At 37.1% G+C, this 20473-nt stretch overlaps 1 protein-coding gene across 1 annotated transcript in view; it reads left to right on the forward strand.

The window, feature by feature from the left end:
* Positions 1–8263, forward strand: part of cdh7a (cadherin 7a) — a 54904-nt gene extending 46641 nt beyond the window's left edge. Inside the window, exon 11 of the mRNA XM_067362170.1 lies at positions 7755–8263. Within this exon, the coding sequence (XP_067218271.1) occupies positions 7755–8263 (509 nt within the window). The remainder of the gene's footprint in view (positions 1–7754) is intronic.
* The last annotated feature ends 12210 nt before the right edge of the window (positions 8264–20473 follow it).

A 20473-nucleotide genomic window follows, 5' to 3' on the forward strand; every position in this document is an offset into this window, starting at 1 on the left:
ATTCACTCTCTGACTGGCGCTGATGGAACAGCAGAAATGCAGCGGTTACTCCGGAAACCCCATAAACAAAGCAGCTGCATGACTGAACAGTATTTAAAATGCTTCGAACAGCAATTAATTTTTTTTTTTTTTATTCACAATGTTGTTCATCACAGCACCAAATAGTTAATACTTAAAGACTTAATAGGCTATTTGTTTTCAAACTTAAACATTTTTAGATTTTAATATGGACTTCAACATAATGATTGAAAATGTTCTGATTATTTGTTATTGTTCAGTAACACTTAGTGACATAAGGCTTCATTAGTTAACATGTTAATTAATTATTACCAAACTGACAATGAAAAATACTTTTATTATAGGATTTATTAGTTAATGTTAATTTAGTTAATGACATTACTAAAATCAAAAGTTGTAATTATTATTTAATGGACCTGGGCTAAAACTAACAATGATCAGTTGTATTTTTTAAAGCTGCTGTCCGCGATTTTTGGCCCTCTAGCGGTTAATAAACAGAACTGCACGCGTCTTGCGGAAGAACATTGTAGCCGGAGCTACTTTTCTCCGTGTATGTCTATGGCGAGTCACGCAGTTACTGTGATACTCTGCGGCGAGTCCTACCAGTCTGGTCTGAAATAGTCAGAATATAAACACTTATTATAAGTGTACCATAATGATTCAGGATAAGACAAAAACACGGTTTGGAAAATGGATTCATGTTGTATATTCTCATTATATAATTTTTGTACATTTTTAACACAAAACAGTTGCGGACTGCAGCTTTAACTAACATTAACAAAAAACAAAACAAAAACAAATGTGGATACTTTGAAAGTTGGTCACCGTTCACTTTCATTGAATGGAAAAGAGCATCTTGGATGTTGTGCTATCAATAATCCATTTAATATTCCACAGAAGAAAGAACCTTATGCGGGTTTAGAATGACATGGAGCGAGTAAATGATGACAGATTTTCAGGTGAACTCGCTATTGCATGCTTGCCTAGTGTCATTACAACATCTCAGTCACATTATCAAGCCCAAGTATTGATAATGGTTCATAAAATAACAAAAGAAGGGATCTGACCAAACCGCTGTGGTAAACACATTACTATTTATCAGTGTTTGCATAAAGTAATCTAAAAGATTCCGGGAGCACATATCACATGATGACAACCGCTGCGTCGTTCTAGTTGTTCTGAGGGAAACCTTGTGCTCATTATTCCACTCTTAGGTGGAGGAATACAGAGAGGTCAGGTAAGCCCAAGGCGCTCTGATACATTCATGTCTACAGGTCACACTCGCAACATTGACATCACCTTTTCAGTTTCTGCTCGACCGATTGCAGGGCATCTTGTCTTCCCTATGGCCTCCGACGATGCAAGTGGACGGCAGTCAGTAATACTTATGAGGGCCCTTAAGGCGATGTAGTGTGCTCTTGCATCACCCCGAATAAATCATATTTTATTTTGCAGATAATGTCACCACTGTGAAAACGCAGGGACAGACAGGTGTCATAAAGCACAAACACCTTGTGTTGGGCAGCAGCATAAATGTCAACAGCCAGATAGATCCGCATATCGCCAGTATATCTTGATTAGTCTTCACTGCCCTGGGCTATTGGCAATGGTTGAGATATGTGAAGGGAACGCATGAGAGCGAGAGAAAGAGAGGCAGGGAGCGAAAGAGAGAATGAAGGGCAGTGCATAATCTAGGAGTCGCTGCCTCATTTTTAAGAGGTCGATGAGAACGAGGCCCCCACAAAATATCCCACTTGTTGTTTAATTGATTCTGGATGACGGATTGTTTTCTCAATCCAATTACTGCAAATTGAGGATAATGTTAAATTGATCTGCTGCTCCCGTTGAACATCCATCTTGTGTCAAAACTGCAGAGAGGGTAAATCAAGCCTTAAAGTGGGCTCAGTCTGTAACAGTTAAGTTTTAAGACTGCATTAGATCTATATAACTCTTCATAATTACATAACAGTGGCTTAAAAATCAAACCCTGCACTCTCAGAATGTTTTTTTATACAGGATTTAAGGATACAACAGCTTAACATTGGTGCAGAACCCTTAAAGAGACTTTAGTAACTTATTTACCCCTATAAGGCTCATAGTAAGGCCATGAAGGTACATATTACTACAAAAAGGTACAAATATGTCATATTTTTATAGCTGTAGGTAAGGTACAAAGTTGTCTCTTTTGTACTGACCCAGTGACAAGCTGCTGTACCCCCAAAGGTACAATTTTTTTCAGGTTTTTTTTTTTTTTTTTTTTTTTAAAGATCTGTTTTAATATCGAAATGGTAAACAATGTTTTACTTTGTCTCTAACAAAACAATACTTCGCACAGAATTAGATTTCAGCAAAATAAATGTTTCTGCTTTAAACTGAGTAGCTTTGATTTTAAAAGAGAAATTAACCGTCTTCATGTAGAAAAAAATGCTTTGTTTTTTGTCCTAGAAAATATTCAAAAAACAACTGCATAATGTATAATATATGCATATGTACATTATTAATGGATAGTTCACCCAAAAATGACAATTGTCATCATTTACTCACTGTCATGTTGTTCAAAAACCAAGTCATGGGTAATTTCAGATAATTTAAGTAGATTATCTTTTGTGGAATGCAAAAGAAGATATATATATATATATCTTCTAAGATTTTTAATGTTTTTAAAAGAAGTTTCGTCTGCTCACCAAGGCTACATTTATTTAATTAAAAATACAGTAAAAAACTGTAATATTGTGAAATATTATTACAATTTAAAATAACTGTGTACTATTTAAATATATTTGACAACGTAATTTATTCCTGTGATGCAAAGCTGAATTTTTAGCATCATTACTCCAGTCTTCAGTGTCACATGATTCTTCAGAAATCATTCTAATATGCTGATTTGCTGCTCAATAAACATTTATGATTATTTTCAATGTTGAAAACAGTTGTGTACTTTTTTTTCAGGATTCCTTGATGAATAGAAAGTTCAAAAGAACAGCATTTATCTGAAATACAAAGCTTATGTAGCATTATACACTACCGTTCAAAAGTTTGGGGTCAGTAAGAATTTTTATTTTTATTTTTTTGAAAAGAAATGAAAGAAATGAATACTTTTATTCAGCAAGGATGCATTAAATCAATCAAAAGTGGCAGTAAAGACATTTATAATGTTACAAAAGATTAGATTTCAGATAAACACTGTTCTTTTGAACTTTCTATTCATCAAATAATCCTGAAAAAAAATATTGTACATACATATTTTGTACAATTGTACACATTAAATGTTTCTTGAGCAGCAGATCAGCATATTAGAATGATTTCTGAAGGATCATGTGACACTGAAGACTGGAGTAATGATGCTGAAAATTCAGCTTTGCCATCACAGGAATAAATTACTTTGTGAAATATATTCAAATAGAAAAGTTATTTCAAATTGTAATAATATTTCACAATATTACTGTTTTTACTGTATTTTTAATTAAATAAATGTAGCCTTGGTGAGCAGACGAAACTTCTTTTAAAAACATTAAAAATCTTAGTGGTTCCACACTTTTGGACTGTACTGTATATATATAATATAAGAGTGAAATAAAAAAAATTCTCTTTTTTATACCATATTGAATTGTCTATACCTGGCATATCACAAAAGTAAAAGGGGAACAAAAAGGACAACAATTTTCTCTACATGACCTTCTTCTGATAGCTTTGTGTGAGACTGAAAACTGAAATATTTTTTTTTTTACTTCCTGAAAATCTTGCCTTGAAGCCATGGTCACCATTCACTTTCATTGTATGGCAGCTTGGACATTTTACGTAAGATCTCCTTTTGTGTTCCACCGAATAAAAAAACAAAATCATACAGGTTTTCAAAAAGAAATGAGGTTGTGTAAATAATGACAGATTTTTCATTTTTCTATTTCTTTGTCTACAGCTTCACAGCATTTCCTTTGTTGCTCTTGAATTTAAGGTCGATAATGGCTTTTCTTTTGTTTATATCATTCCCAAAGTGTGTGTGCGTGTACTGTGATTATGACTGCACTCGTACAGCCAATGCCTCGCCAGCCCACTCGCCCAGCTTGTCTGCCCCTGCAAAACGACACTAGGCCTGAGGATGAAGTATGAGACTTTGGCACCATATTTCACACTCGCTGTGGCAGGCCTGAAGGATGGATCATTAGACGTTTGCCTCCCTTTTCCCTCCACTCTATCTTTCTCTCTCACTTCAGCCTGCTCCCACTTACACCTCCTCTTTTTCTCTCCCTACTTTATCTGCTCCCTTCCCTCCCCCTAGAGCTTAGTATTGGCAGCCAAATACACATATGTGCTATCTACATTGAGAGAGGGGGAGAGAGAGAGAGATACTCCCGTGGGAGGACTGTGTTGTGGCTATACTGTAAGATCCCCTCACATTCATGGGTCTGAGAGCGGCAACACGGAGGATTGGTTTTTGCATTCAGCACACCACAAAAATGGATTTATTTGACTTTTTTTGTGCATGTGTCTTATGTTAGTCATTTTTCTCTATGCGCTTCCCCTTTTCTCTTTTTTATATTGACAGAATTTCTCCGTCTCTTTCACACCATCTTTTTCTGTGCATTATTTGATCCCTGGTTTGAATCACCGAGACATATGTCTTTTGTGCGACGGTGCAGCCTTGCCTTTCGTTGATAGTTTTGATGTGCTGTATACAGGGTCTGTGCTTTCAGGGCAGGGTGATATTTTCTGACTGACATAAAATCCAGTCTTATTTTACACATACAGTATAGGCAAATGCTGCACTCATTAAAAGGATTTAATGCTGGCCTTTCCCGAATAAGCAGCTTGTGTTTGAGAGGGAAGGAAGCAAGTGGCCATTAAAGCCTCATATTTACAGCACACATCCTGCCCTAAATCTTGCTCTTCATGCATCTGTGTGTTTATCTCTGTCTGTTTGCTTATGTTCACACATGACAGGGCTGAAAGTGTGGAGACAAAAGTGCTGGCATGTGCTTAATTCTCAGCCGCGCATGTGTTTTTGTGCACGGATAAGGGTCCGTACAGTTAATAACCACTGTAAACAAACATGCAGGATAAGATCAAATCAGACTGTAACTCTTTTAACACCTCCCATGATAAAACACCTCCTGCTCAGGATTTGTCAGCAGCAATATTAAAATCACTACAGCCCAGTCTGATGAACTTATTGATAAAACTAATGTACCAGATCTGCCCTAATTGAACTGCAGAGATAATTCAGCTTATCTTTCATGTTGTACCTTAAAGTGTCGGGTCTAGAGGCAGAATTGTTCTGTAGGGTGTAAAACAATGAGAGAGTAATATTTTGGTCCGGTGTCATAAATATTGTTGAGTTACAGTCCCGGTCAAGTTCTATCTGATTCTACACCTCTGATGTCTTTGCTTATCTTGCACAGAAGGTAAATGGACTGCTTGAGATTTGAAGGTGTGTGTGTGGTCCTAGTAAACCCTATTCTTTATGGGGACAAAATGTCCCAACAAAGATAGCAATATCTGAAATCCTTGTCTTTTTGGTCCCATGATGAAAACAGCTTGTAAATCATACATAAGTGATATTGTTATAAAAATGTAAAAATGCTTTGTTATGGGTACATTTAGGGTTAGGTGATAGAATATACAGTTTCTACAGTATAAAAATCATGTTTATGGAATATAAAGAAAAATCTTTGGTGCCTTTAAATCTTTCTTTGTGCTTGTTTTTTTCATGGAATTGTTGTTTACCGTGGCAAGGGCATGAAATTGTTATGAAGCAATTTATTAAACACTCTACTCTCATAAAAAGGGGTTTCTTGTTCATATTGTTAGCAAATAGTTTAATCGTAATGACTATTTGCACAAGCCAAGGTGTAAACAGCACTGTGCAGCTATTTGCGCACAATAGTCTTTTGGAAACAGACAGAACTATGAATAAATGCACTTAAGATGTCAGAGAAGTGGCCTTGAATTTTTCCTTTTTTTTTCTTTTTGGGCGACCCAAGTTCCAATCCATCTTCTCTGCAGACTCCACTCTTAATGTCTCTATTATTAAAAAGGAAAACAAACAAATGTAATGAAATTAAATGAAATTAAAAAATGCAAATAAGTTACTCTCTTAATATAGTATCTAAGGTTTTAAACTATATAAATTAATTTAATAATTAATAATAATAACAAACTATTAATTTAGGTGAAGTTATTAAGCTACATGTAATTGTACTAGTCAGTAAACAACATGTATGTTGTTATATTACCTAATAATAGTATGTTGTAAAAGAGCATTTAATATTACACACACACACACGTATATATATATATATATATATATATATATATATATATATATATATATATATATATATATATATATATATATATATATATATATATATATATATATATATATACACTGTTGGGGATAAACAGTTTAGGACCCTTCTAACCAGATATGTTGAATAAAGACCCGGATTCAAAGTTGTTGTTGTTGTTTTTTTTTTTCAAAAAATTAATAAATTGAAGAAAAATTGAATGAAGAATAGTTTGCAGTTTCATCAGCAGAAGCCAGCTTCAAGTCTCACAAGAAGTTTGTAGGCCGCCCCTCGTACATTCCCATTTCCACAACAATTATACTCAACTAACTATGTCATTACTTCAGGCTGAATGATTCTGATTGGCTAAGAAAAATAGACAGATTTAGTAATCTTCCACACATGGACAGAGAGTCAGAAGCATATCTCCCTTCTTCACGATGCTGACGAGGGGACCCTGGATTTAGGTACTGGATTTCTTTTTGGGGTCATGACATGACGTCTGCTGGTCTCAAGCAGAGTGCCAGTTGTCCAGTACAAAGGACCTGCACAGAACACTTAGCGCACATACAGATACATGATTCACAGCTTCTTCAAGGCTGAAGTTGATCTGAGCTCTGCTCTGAGCAGGAAACCTTTGATAACATGTTCTTTCCTCTCAGTAAGAGGTACAGACAATATTAAAACTTATTTTCTAGTGTTTGAAAAGGAAAAGAAATGCTTTAACATACATTGAAGAAGTCATTCAAATTATTTAACAGAAAGATATATGTTGATTATTAACTTAAAAGATATATTTGAAGTGGCAGTGGATTCCAGAATCCATCCCTTCAATATATATATTGTAAAATTTAAAATAACTGTTTTCTGTTTTAAAACATTTTAAAATGTAATTTATTCCTGTGATGGCAAGGCTGAATTTTTTAGCATCATTACTCCAGTCTTCAGTGTCACATGATCCTTCAGAAATCATTCTAATATGCTGATTTACTGCTCAAGAAACATTTCTTATTACTATCAATGTTGAAAACAGTTGTTCCGCTTAATATTTTTGGGGATACCATGATAGATTTGTTTTGTTTTTTTGTTTAGTTAGTTTTTTTTTTTTTTTTTTCATTTTCATCAATTCTTTGATGAATAGGAAGCTCAAAAGAACAGCAAATCTTTTTTAACATTATAAATGTCTTTACTGTCACCTGACAAATTTCATGTGTCCTTGCTGAATAAAATATTCATTTCTTTAAAAAAAAAAAAATAAATCCTCCAACTTTTAAATAGTAATGTGTGTTATTATTTACTGTATATTTGATGTCTACCAGTATGTATTCTTGGTATACATCACCTCTGCCTAGCCACTGTCTTGCCTCTGTATTGTCAATGTGTCAATTTACTGACGATAGCTCTGGTTTGCTTGTACTAACACCATGTGATTCTTCTGTCTTGGTTTTCCAGTGCTGGTGCTGCTGATAGTGACAATGAGGAGGAGGAAGAAGGAACCTCTGATCCTGGATGAAGACCGGGATGTGAGGGAGAACATTGTGCGCTACGACGATGAAGGCGGCGGTGAGGAAGACACAGAGGCCTTTGACATGGTGGCATTGCGAAACCTCAACATAGTGAGGGACAGCAAATCCCGCCGAGACGTCACCCCGGAGGTGCCCACCCTTTACTGCTCCCGCCCTCCCCCTTACAAAATCACTCCCGACAACGGGATCTTCCGGGAATTTATATGGGACCGCCTGAAGGACGCCGACGTCGATCCTTCAGCGCCTCCCTACGACTCCCTGCAGACGTACGCTTTCGAGGGCAGCGGCTCTGTGGCCGAGTCCCTCAGCTCCCTGGACTCCCTGAGCACAGACTCGGAGCAGAACTATGACTATCTGAGCGACTGGGGACCTCGCTTCAGGAAGCTAGCCGACCTGTACGGTCACGGCGACAGCAGCAATATATTCTCCTCCTAGCCGGGATTAAAATTACTGCCAAGGTCTGCTCAATCAAGGGCATAATGGAAATGAACAATGATCAAGAGTATACCACTGACTCATTGATGCTTGACAGAAGAGGAGAGCAAAAAAAGGGAACATTGAATGCGCAGGGGGGAGATATATCTGCAGAGAGCAGCGGTTTTGATAACGAATAGACTGGAGATTCGAGTCGGAAGCACTTCTATTTAAATTGCAGTTAGATGCCAAGTCTGGACTTGGGGTGTGGTTGTAAGCGCCCAAAGAGCGATCTTCAGGCCCAAGAGAATAATGGACAGTGGACCGCTGCGCCATGCGAGCTGGTCCAGGAATACCAATTGTTTCTAAGTGACATTTGAAGTGCTCTCCCCATGGTTATAAATGAGAACAGAGCCATCCAGCTAGCCATACAGCAGTGATGCTCGAAAGATCAATGTTTCTGTTCTATCAGATGTTTCTATGACTCATAGGTTCTTCAAAAAAAAAAAAATCAATACAAATTCAGCAACCGAGAACAGCGATATCTTTTTCGAACGCATTGCCTAGTGGGGATCTGCAGCTGTTGCTTTGTAAAATATCCGTTATGCATAGCTTCACTTCTGTTATCAGGCCTTAGTTCCACAAGAAATATTTGGGCCGAGGCACATTGCTATCACAACTTCTGAAGTATCCTGCAGTTACGCCGACCAAAATACAAGTCAGACTCGTAGTGAATAGACTTTGATGTATCGAGCAGGACAGGCCGGAGTGGATTTAATCATTGAAAATGTATAGTACTTGCCTTTCAGTTGATGCTGTCAACCTGAGTTATTTTGAGATGTTATTTTGTAAGTTTGTAGAGAGAACCCTTATGACAGCGAGCGTTTGAAGGGGAGTCTTTTGTATTAAGCCTATTCCTTTCTCGAAAACCTCAGTCTCAGTGGAGAAACCTAAAGCGGCAACATGTTTTTGTAGTGCTCTATGCTGTCACGTGTACAGTTTTTTTTCTTTTTTCTTCATGCAGTGCTGAATATCTTGTGAGAGCTGTTTGTTTTAAAGCAGGCCTGTTGTTTATATGAGTTTGAGTGGCAAAGTGTAAGGGAAAAAAGAATGTAAAGACATTATCCTAAATAATATCTGGCGACGTGTGAAACGGTGTATAACGTACGGACAACACAGACCTTACTACTACATTATATTCAATGTTTAGCTGTTGTCCGACAGGTTATTATCATGATTTTGAATTGTAATGATATGAAACGACAGTAACACATTCTAAATCTGGGAGGACATTTTGTACAGACTTTTCTAATAAAGCACACAAATTGCAGCACACAGTGTGGCCATTTCCTGCTTTCATTCATTCGGACATCCCGACGGTGCATATATTGATGTGGAGATCTTACTGCGAAATTGGCTGCTTTTGTTTGTGGAACAGGGTGCTTTGCACACAGACATGATATGTAATCAAGGCGAGCGGAGAGAGAGCCAACGGGGCTTTGAGTTTGATGAATGACACCAAGCTTGTCAGAGCATTTAAAAGGCCTCAGCGAAATTAGCCTCCGAAAGAGGAGATTGATGATTCAGTTAGTGAACGCAAGCATACTTCCAGAAATACGATCACGCGTCTGAGCGGACTGGGTGTGCGATGATATGGTCCGACGTGAAGCTTAGCCTATAAATTGTCTCGCCCGGGCTAGTTAGATCCCTCCGATGAGCCTAGTCTCGCTGTCGAACTCGTACACAGCTTGACGTGTTGGGATGGCAGTCCTTCCACGAACGCCTGTTGCAGCCTGGCCTGTGCTATCACAGTGTGAGATAGCTGTGATCTGTTCTGAGTCATAAAACATGTTCCATTTTAGTTTCTTCCCCAACAAATTCTGGCACTCTGTTTTTCAGATGGCATAAGTGTTTGGAGATTGAATCTCAGTGTCCAAACAATACACGCTTTCAGTTTGTCACTTTGTTCACATGCTCGTCAACTGTGGTTGTGCTTGTCAACATCTGAGATATAAGTTTGATTTGAATTATATGGGATATTTTGTATCTTGCCCAGTCTGTATGATTACAAAGTGATCATTTTACGCAGTCGATAATGGATTTGGCTTTCAACGCAAGTGATTACTTGTCATTTTGTTTGTTTATCTGACTAAGGGTAATAAAGACTGAGAATACTGTCTGTGATCATTAGAGGGAAGCTGCTATCAGAAAGCAAATGTAATTATTTGTTAACTGGCTCACTAAATGAAAACTAAAAGGGCAATTGAAATCTCGTTTGACTTGGCACTAAGTAATAATAAATACAGTTTTAATTAAGCAAGTCACTGCAGCGAGCAGATAATGCAAACAAAGGAGGATAGAGTCACCCCGTCATTGTTCTCTTTACAGATATCAGACTCTATAACACGTATATCAAAGAGACTGAAAATCAATGTCGCTTTTGATTCTGTTTACTTTTACAAACTGGTCACTGTTCGGGATTGTTCGGGACATTATTAGGAAGGAACATAAGAGGAATGTTGGGCTTGTTACAAGTGGCTTAATAAAACATACTGGTGCTCTTTTGAATAGAAAAAAAATCATTCATTCACTGCTTCAAGATCTCAAGCAGACCTTCATAATTTATTCAGAATACTTATAAGAATAGCTCTGAATAGAAAGCTTACCCTGTCCTCTGTTTCTTTTTTATTTACTTCACATTGAGTTATGTCTTTTCTTAATGGCTTCACATTAATTACCATTAAGTGTAATGTGAACTCAGTGTCAGGCTGAAAGCGAATGCCTGGTTGTCTAAGTGGCCTTTCCTTTCTGAACCGCGGAGAAGGCTTATCATTAGTATGGCTGACAATCAGTGACCTGATATTCAACAGCTTCTTCTCAAAGACCTGATGTACAGAGGCACATGTTCATGTTTGTAAAGGAAACCACTTCACTTTTTCATTTTTAATAAAATAATAAATATTGTTTCAATGTGAGTACAGTGCAAGGTCATTTCAATTGCTCAGCTGCTAAGTGATTGAAAAGTGTGGTAATGACAGCTTCTGTCCTGGCTTGATTACTTAGAATTAATATGACTTATAAAATGATTGAGCAACAAGAAAGTTTTTACATTCTCCTCAGTTGATTAATGTAATTTAACAAGCAGTTCTGAAATGGCACTTATACCATTAAATGTATTGACTTGAAGTTTTCTTTCCTACCTTAATGTTTTTCTTACAAAACAGGTTGTTTGGAAGGGGCATATTGATGGACATGGACATCGATGGTAATGGTCTGATTGGACATTTAATTTCAGAATCATGGGTAATCATTGAACATGATAATTTTGAAAATAATTTGAAAAAATGTGGGCTGATGGATTCAAATAAAGCATATACCATTGATTAACAACCTTGTAGATCACGGTAGGTCTGTCTTTAACGGTTTAATGTTCAAAATCAATTACCCTACAGAGAAATTGAATGGGATTTTTACTAAATCTTTCTAAGTTATGTCAGCCTTGAGCCATAGCTGCGTCCAAATTTGCATAGTAAGAATAGTATGTAGCCTAATTGTTTGAAGAATTCCATGTACAGGTATCAGGGAATGAATCACCAAGCCATAAACCTTAAAACATACTTAATAAATATGCAAATTGGACAGACTGTAATTTAATACCTGAATTTTGTTATTATTTAGGAGTACACTCCCAGCAAACATTGGTCCGACGGCAACGATGTGTCCCTGGCCAAAAATAGTCGTGGTAGGATGGCATTAATCTGTAAAAATATTTAACGCAGAACATTTCCTAAAAACACATTCATATGTCTACAATTCTCTGGGGTTGCATGTGTAATTGTTACTTTGACTTTTAGCTACGTGTAGTTCAATATGTAAAAAATCGAATAATTGACAACGGGCCATTGAATTCTAGAAAATAGTACACACCCGAGGTGGTAATGCCGTTACGTGCATTATTTTCTACGAATTCAATGGCCTGGAGTCAATTATTCTGCTTATACTAGTTACCACACCTCAAGAAACTGTTTCGATGGTGTATTTCAAGACATTTGTCAGGTTTTTGTCTTGTGTGTGGGACTAATTTCTTATGCATCTCATCTCAAGCCTCCGTTGCTAATTCCAAAACGTAATTTCAGAACTAGTAACGGAGGCTTGAGCCTTGATAGCAGAATAATACTGTTGATACAGTTATTAACGCACTACAGAGTATGCTATTTCAGGACACAATAAAACGTATTTTGTGGCAAAAACCATAACTATATTTATTTGCTTGGTGTTGTTGTGGGTTTTGTTTCTTTTGCCATTGTAGGCTATAAGTACCTTTTGAAATAACTGAAATCATTTGGTGAAGTGATATGGAACTGTAATGCGGTCAAGGTTTTCATAACAAAACCCGTATACATAAAAATCGCGTTCTGGGGGGTAAAATCCACATTTTTGGCAGCGCTCCCCTGCTAAAATTCGGGTTCCAGGGGCTAAATATCACGTTATTTGGGTTCGATTCAACTCGTGGCAACAGTGTAAAAGTAGACCAATTGCGCGGAAAAACCGTGGAATAACACTGTGAAATAATTGCAAACCTTACAACGCTGATCAACCAATCAGATTCAAGCATTCAGCAGTCCCGTAGTATAATAGTTAATTATTTCATTAATAACGTCAAAGATAACGTCAAAACGTATCTACTTTTAACATCAAAGATGTCTGTTCAAAATTGATTTTGGAACTATTTTTCAACCATGACAGGACGTGTCAGAGGGACGTCTTTTCAACTGTCATTAAATGTCCAAATGTTTTCTGGGCTAGACCACCTCATAGCAAGCTCACATGGTGTAAAAATTATTCGTTTTGATTTCTTGGGTTGTTTTAAGGTGTCTGGACTCAGCTGAACTTGGACCTGAAAGAGCACAGCTATCAGCAGCAAGTCATCTTCACGCAGCAGTTGCGAGGTGTTTGCAGCCTGTGAGTCAAACTACCTCAGCTTTCCAACTCAATGCACTCTCAGATTTTAAATCAGACAGACACAAATGTCAGAGAGAGAGCTTGGCAGTATTGATTAGAATTGTCTGTTCTTGTTTGACTGAAATATGACGGCTTCGGGCTTTCCGTGAAAAATTGCAGTCCATTTAGAAAATTAACAACATTAATAAAGTCTCCCTAACACAACAGAATACCCGATTCTTGCTTATACGGTTCCCATGAAACACTTATAAAGCTCACGCTTTGGATTTACAGCTTTCATTACAGTAACGAGATGTTAGTGTGCGTGTTAATATATTGCCTCCCTCTCCTGAGCGGCGCTCGTTGCATGTCCACAACTGCACGAGCGCTGCCAACGACACTCACTTCGCCATCGATTTCCTCTCTAAATTAAATATACGATTTTATGCATTTAACAAGATTGCTCCAAGAAAAATCCAATTACCGCTTCAAGCCAGTGGAAAACTCATTAAAAGAGCCAGGATAATTATGCAAGCAATGGCACTTTAAACTAAGGGAAAGGCGGATTCCGAAATGTTATGAAAACATCTGGGATCCGGGATGAGTTTGTAACTCGTGTAATATTATTAACAAGAAGAGCTTATAATATCAAAATTATAAGAGAATTATGCAGAGCAAAGCCTTTAAGGGCTCTGGTAATGGTGTTCTGATCAATAATTTTAAAGAGCACGTCTTAGATTTGTATTCACAATGAGGCACATCTAACGCCGACCAAATGCAGAGTTGTCTGGTGAAGACTTCTGTTTTCAAGTCGCATGTTAACATTCGTCCTCTAAGCCCTGGTTTGAGTATTGATTCTGATACTTGTGTATGTTTAATGTACACTCAAAAGGGCCTAGTCCAAAATGGCTAAAGCTAAGCTTGTAATCTTATCCACAAATGATTGGACAGGAAATTAGCTAAGTTTAACCAAATGCCCTACTTAAAAAGACACTGAAAATGGAAAAAATACATCAAAGACAGAATGAAGCTTTTGGCAGAATATGGGAAGTTGTGTGTGGAGTGATGAATCGCAATGAAATGCAAGTTGCATGATGATGCTCCAAAGCGGTGTCTTCGAAAATCTGTTGAGAAATATAATAAATGCATAACTACCACAGTGAAGCATGGAAGGAAGAGGTGTCATTGTGTGGGGAGCCTTTTTAGCTGCTGGTACTGGTGAGCTGTGAAAAGTCATTTAATGCTTTGAAGTACAAGAGAATACTGCAGAATGGCTTGCTTCTCACAAATAGAAAGTTGCTGTCTAAAGAGGAATGATCAGATGTTATTTTAACCAAGAAGTGGCTTGAAAACAAGTCCATCAGGCTCATGTTTTGTCCTGGTCAGAGTCCAGATTTGAACCTTATTGTAAATATTTGGTCTCACATTAAACTCAAATGAACTGGGAGACATTTTTCAACTACTCGTGAACAGTTTGAAGCCATTAACATTGAGTGGAACAACACTGACTCTCTTCTTCCAATACAAAGCTGTCTACAAGTGAGGAAAGGCTTTTCTGTATCCAGCCTACAGTATTTGTGCAATTCTTGCTAATTTCCTTACCAGTGATTTGTGATTAAAATGGTTAAGACCATTGAAAGACCACTACATATTTTGCCATTTTTGTCTGGGCCATGTGCATGCACATATCTTCACATTGCTGAGTGTGCCTTTTATTTGCTTTGAACTGACCTTGGGATGACTGTGATGCTCTGCTTTGAAGTGTTGATTCTGTCAAAATACTCATATATACACACACACAGACAAAAAAAAAAAAAACCTTTCTAATGCTGTCGCTTTCATTCGCTTTCTGTCTATATACAGTACTTTGCAGAAGTCTTCAGTATACAGTATACATTACAACTTTGAAGGAACTTTGCTGTTTAATATTTTATAAAAATGCACATCTAAAAGATACTTTTGCAGCCGTTGACATGTGTGCACGCAGTTCAAGAGCTATTTCAATCTTTCTTATGGCCAGATTTGCTTGTTCAAATTGTTTGAATGATGCTTGTGCTCTGCAATTTTCAAGTAGCGTGACAGATTCTCAATTGGAGTGAGATCGGGGCTTTGACTGGTCCATTTCAACATTTAATTTTTTTGTTCTTTCGCTTCTCCAATGTTCATTTTGCCTCTTTGTTCTGTTGAAATACGCTCTCACAAATGTATTTTTAGCAGGCTGAAATATGTCTCCTTGTTTTTCTGCATTTTGCACCATCTATTGTTCTCTTTATTTTAGCAAGATGCCCAGTCCTGCTGATAAAAATCAGTCTCACAGCATGATGCACCACCACCAGCACACTTCTGGAGGTGTGGGCAGTGTTAGTGCACCACATGCATCTCTTACAATTTTGGCTGGAAAGCTCTATCTTGGTGTGATCTAACCATGAAATCTTTTTACACTTCGCAACGGAGTCTCTATTATGCTCTTTGACAAGTCTCCAGAAATGGTGTTTTTTGAGTAACGGTTTCTTTTGTGCCTTTTTCCTATACAGTCCAGTGTCATGCAGAACTCATTATATGATTGACCAGTGCACCTAGACTCCATTCAGAGCTATCGAACTCTGTAGATTATTTACGGTGGTTGGCCTCTCTGCGGCTTTTCACAATGTTTTATAACATAAATATCTATAGATAGAGAGTTTATACAGTGCAGTGTTTTCTTTTGCATATTCAATAGTGTTGAGGTATATGTATTACAAACTATAGTGTTTTTGAACACCAATCCTGCACTGTATATGAATGCATATACAGTTGCAAGAAAAAGTATGTGAACCACTTGCAGAATCTGTGAAAATGTTAATAATTTTAACAAAATAAGGGAGATAATACAAAATGCATATTATTTTTTATTTAGTACTGTCCTGAGTAAGATATTTTACATAAAAGATGTTTACATATAATCCACAAGACAAAAAAAAAAAAAAAATGCTGAATTTATTCAAATAACCCCATTCATAAGTATATGAACCATTGATTCTTAATAGTGTGTGTGGTTACCTGGATGATCTACGACTGTTTTTTTGTTGTTGTTTTTTTGTGATGGTTGTAGGGCAGTACTAAATGGGCAGTACTAAATAAAAAAAAAAATTAAAAAAAAGATATTCAAGTGAAATAAGAAAAATTTGGACCTCTTCATCCTGTTCAAAAGTTTTCACCCCCCAACTCTTAAAGGTGCCCTCGAATGAAAAATTTAATGTATCTTGGCATAGTCAAATAACAAGAGTTCAGTACATGGAAACGACATACAGTGAGTCTCAAACTCCATTGTTTCCTCCTTCTTATATAAATCTCATTTGTTTAAAAGACCTCTGAAGAACAGGCGAATCTCAACAGAACACCGACTGTTACATAACAGTCGGGGTGTACGCCCCAATATTTGCATATGCCAGCCCATGATCGCAACATTATGAAAGGCATTAGACAAGGGCAGAACGTCTGGATGTGCACAGCTGAATCATCAGACTAGGTAAGCAAGCAAGAACAATAGCGAAAAATGGCAGATGGAGCAATAATAACTGACATGATCCATGATATCATGATATTTTTAGTGATATTTGTAAATTGTCTTTCTAAATGTTTCATTAGCATGTTGCTAATGTACTGTTAAATGTGGTTAAAGTTACCATCGTTTCTTACTGTATTCACGGAGACAAGAGCCGTCGCTATTTTTATTTTTAAACACTTGCAGTCTGTATAATTCATAAACACAACTTCATTATAAATCTCTCCAACAGTGTAGCATTAGCCATTAGCCACAGAGCACAGCCTCAAATTCATTCAGAATCAAATGTAAACAATATAACAGTATACAATACTCACATAATCTGGCGCATGCATGCTGCATGTATGACGAACACTTTGTAAAGATCCATTTGAGGGTTATATTAGCTGTGTGAACTTTGTTAATGCACTGTTCAAGGCAAGTGCGAGCTCTGTGGGCGTGGAGCACGAGAATTAAAGGGCCAGTAGCCCTGAATCGGCTCATTTATAATGATGCTCCAAAATAAGCAGTTAAAAAAAAAGAATTAAAAAAAAATCTATGGGGTATTTTGAGCTGAAACTTCACAGACACATTCAGGGGACACCTTAGACTTATTTTACATCTTTTTAAAAAAAGTTCTAGGGCACCTTTAATGCACCGTGTTTCCTTCTGGAGCATCAGTGAATGTTTGAACCTTTTGTTTGAGTCCCTCAGTTGTCCTCAGTGTAAAAAAATGGATCTCAAAATCATTCAGTCAAGGCTGTAAAGGGTCCAAATATGCAAAAGATGGTGGAAAACTGAAGAATTCTTTGGACCTGGAGATTTTTTTCTGAAGTACAGAGCTCAGTTTAACTGCTCAGAATAAACAAGAGACTCATGAAGAAACATCACACAACAACAAAAAAAACAAACAGTTGTAGATCATCCAGGTAATCACACACAGTTTTAAGAATCAGTGGTTCACAAACTTTTGAACTGGGTCATTTTAATAAATTCAGCTATTTTTTGTCTTATGGATTATATGTAAACAACTTTTATGTAAAATATCAAACTCAGGACAATACTAAATAAAAAAATAACATGCATTTTGTTTGGTCTCTCTTATTTTGTTCAAATTTTGCACAGTTTCACAGATTCTGCAAGTGGTTCACATACTTGTTCTTGCAACTGTATATGTACACACATTTTATATTTCACACATTATACATCAAATTTTTTCATCACTTTAAAGCTGAGACAATATGCTGTTATTGGCAGAGTTATCTATTTTTCAGTGCGCAGCTGGCAAACGTACTGCATACATTTGCGTCCTTTTGATGAATAAATAAGATATCATGCATCTCTGGAAATGTCTTAAAGTTATTGACTGTTTTATTTATTTTTACATTAAATATATTTAAAAGTGTGAATCAAAACCAAAAACAGTCCCAGAGATGCTCTCGGTGCCTGTTATTAAGGCTACAGCTACATTTGCACATTTCACATCTCACAAGAACAAAGTACAACAGAATGCTGGGAGAAGTTCAAATTCTTGCATTTGCTGTAAAAATAGCAAATCATTAACACACACTGCAATTTCTCAGGTTTACTTGAAGAAGAAAAAAAGAACAGCTACCAGTTTTTGCCTTGCGGATACCTTCTTTTGTTATTTTCTTTTGTCAATCGTTATGATCAAATAGGGTGCCTGAACAATGATGTGGGGGGAAAAAAACTAACCAATCAAGAGTAGGAGGACACAGCTTGGGAGAGGGCAGGTCCCCTCAGGGAAACCGAGAGCAATCAGACACACATAGAGCTATCAGAACCTCAATCTCCAGATTAGGACAGACAGGCCTCAGGCTCCACAACTTTAGGATAAGACAGACCTCTCTATACCTTTCTTAAGTGTCTGCAAATCAACTGTAAATTGCCACTGAAAATGAGTTCTCTAAACCGCCCGAGCAAGACTAGTTTTCGAACCTCGTAAACTCTTTCAATTATCTTTGGAGATAGGCCGCCAAGTTGTGTGTCACAGTTGCAGAGTTTTGTGTTGGCTGGCAGAAAAACTTTTATGAGGGGCAGCAGGCAGGAATGTCATATCTAGATCATGGCTCATCTGATGAACGCTGTAAGAGGCTCTCAGTTAGAGTCGAGTCTTAAGTGCTCTATCTGCTTTGATACTCTGTCATCATTCTTCAGCCAGATCCCTTCGCTTTCCTTCTGTTAAATGCTGGCACTTCATATCAAAAGCATGTCATTATACGATACATCTTCTTGCATCTTCAAAGAGAGATGTTAAAAAAGTGAAGTGCTATACCACAAAGTGGACCATTCTTTTTGTGAAGAATATTGTCGGCAAGCCACAGGAAAATGTGAACATTGTTATAGACCTCTTCACGTCGTATGCAGAAGCTGAGGAGCAATTGGTTCTTTTTCCTGGAACTAAAATACAGCCTGTCAGCACCACTTCTATTTTATTTAAAACCGGTTCACAGTTGCTGAATTGACTGCTACCTGCGGTGTACTGCAAATCTTGGAGGCCCCTGTGAAGTGTGAACTGAGCTGAGACCCCACTCACAAACAATGAAGAATGCTCCCATTTGGATGTAATCAATGAGGTCTAATGTGTGAAAGTATTGCTGATCAAGACAATGATGTTATTTACTGCAATACTATTTTAATCATATATCATTTTTAAAGGGGTCATATAATGCCACTTCTACAAGATGTAAAATAAGTCTCTGATGTCCCCACAGTGTGTATGTGAAGTTTTAGCTCAAAATACCCCACAGATAATTTTTTATAGCATGTTAAATTACAAACGCTCAGTTTTTGTGTATGTCCCTTTAAATGCAAATGAGCTGCTGCTCCCAAGAAGAGGCCGGGGTTTAAAGAGCTCGTGCACCGATTACCTCACACAGACTCACTGAAAATGTCAGAAACTGTTCAGCCTTTTATGTTCAAACCGGAGTCGGACAAGGAGAGACTCAAAAAGTGACAACAGGACGTTTCTGAATGATCATCAATTGATGAATTTATGTAGCTGATGTGGCGTTAACTATCTTAAAGTCACTGATTAGCATATTCTGTCATGATAATCTATAAATCGCTCTTGTGGAGCCAGAGAATATATGCTGCATGAAGATAGAACAGGTGGGGCTGTGACGGTAGGCATGACAACCACACCACCGTGGTGGTGAAGTTGCCACCGCGGTCGTGGAGTGTCACCGGCAGTAGTGTGACATTTTATATATATATGTATAAAATATATATAAGAGGTCGTGTTAACCGAAAAAATTTTGTTAGTAGTGACGGAAAAAATCTGTGTGTCCAGTGTGGCAGCAGAGCACGAGTTCAGTCTCCAGAATAAAATGAAAACAGACGAGCACCCTAGTTTAAGTCAATTTTATAATAATAAAGTTACTTATGTTTACTTGCATAATTCAGTTTTGTTATTTTTCTTACTGACTATAAGTTTATGGTCAACGAATGGCTTTTCTGAGGTATATTGTTACGTGAAATTGTTTGCAACACTGATGACTGATGTGATACAGATTTCAGTAAGCTAACTTACATCTTTCAACATATTTTTTTTTCATGTTTATTTCGTTCTGTACAGTAGTAAAGAGGAAATGGTGTTCGCATTCACTCACAATCCGTGACAAGTGTTCAAGATAACTGAAAAGTGACGCAGTATTTGATCAACTTTCTTTTCATAGTATAAATAAATGCATAGCCTATGTCTATTTGCTTATCCTGTAAGTTCATGAATAAAAATGAAAATGTTG

The sequence above is a fragment of the Chanodichthys erythropterus genome, chromosome 16, assembly GCF_024489055.1.
Source record: "Chanodichthys erythropterus isolate Z2021 chromosome 16, ASM2448905v1, whole genome shotgun sequence".
In the NCBI taxonomy this organism is placed as follows: domain Eukaryota; kingdom Metazoa; phylum Chordata; class Actinopteri; order Cypriniformes; family Xenocyprididae; genus Chanodichthys; species Chanodichthys erythropterus.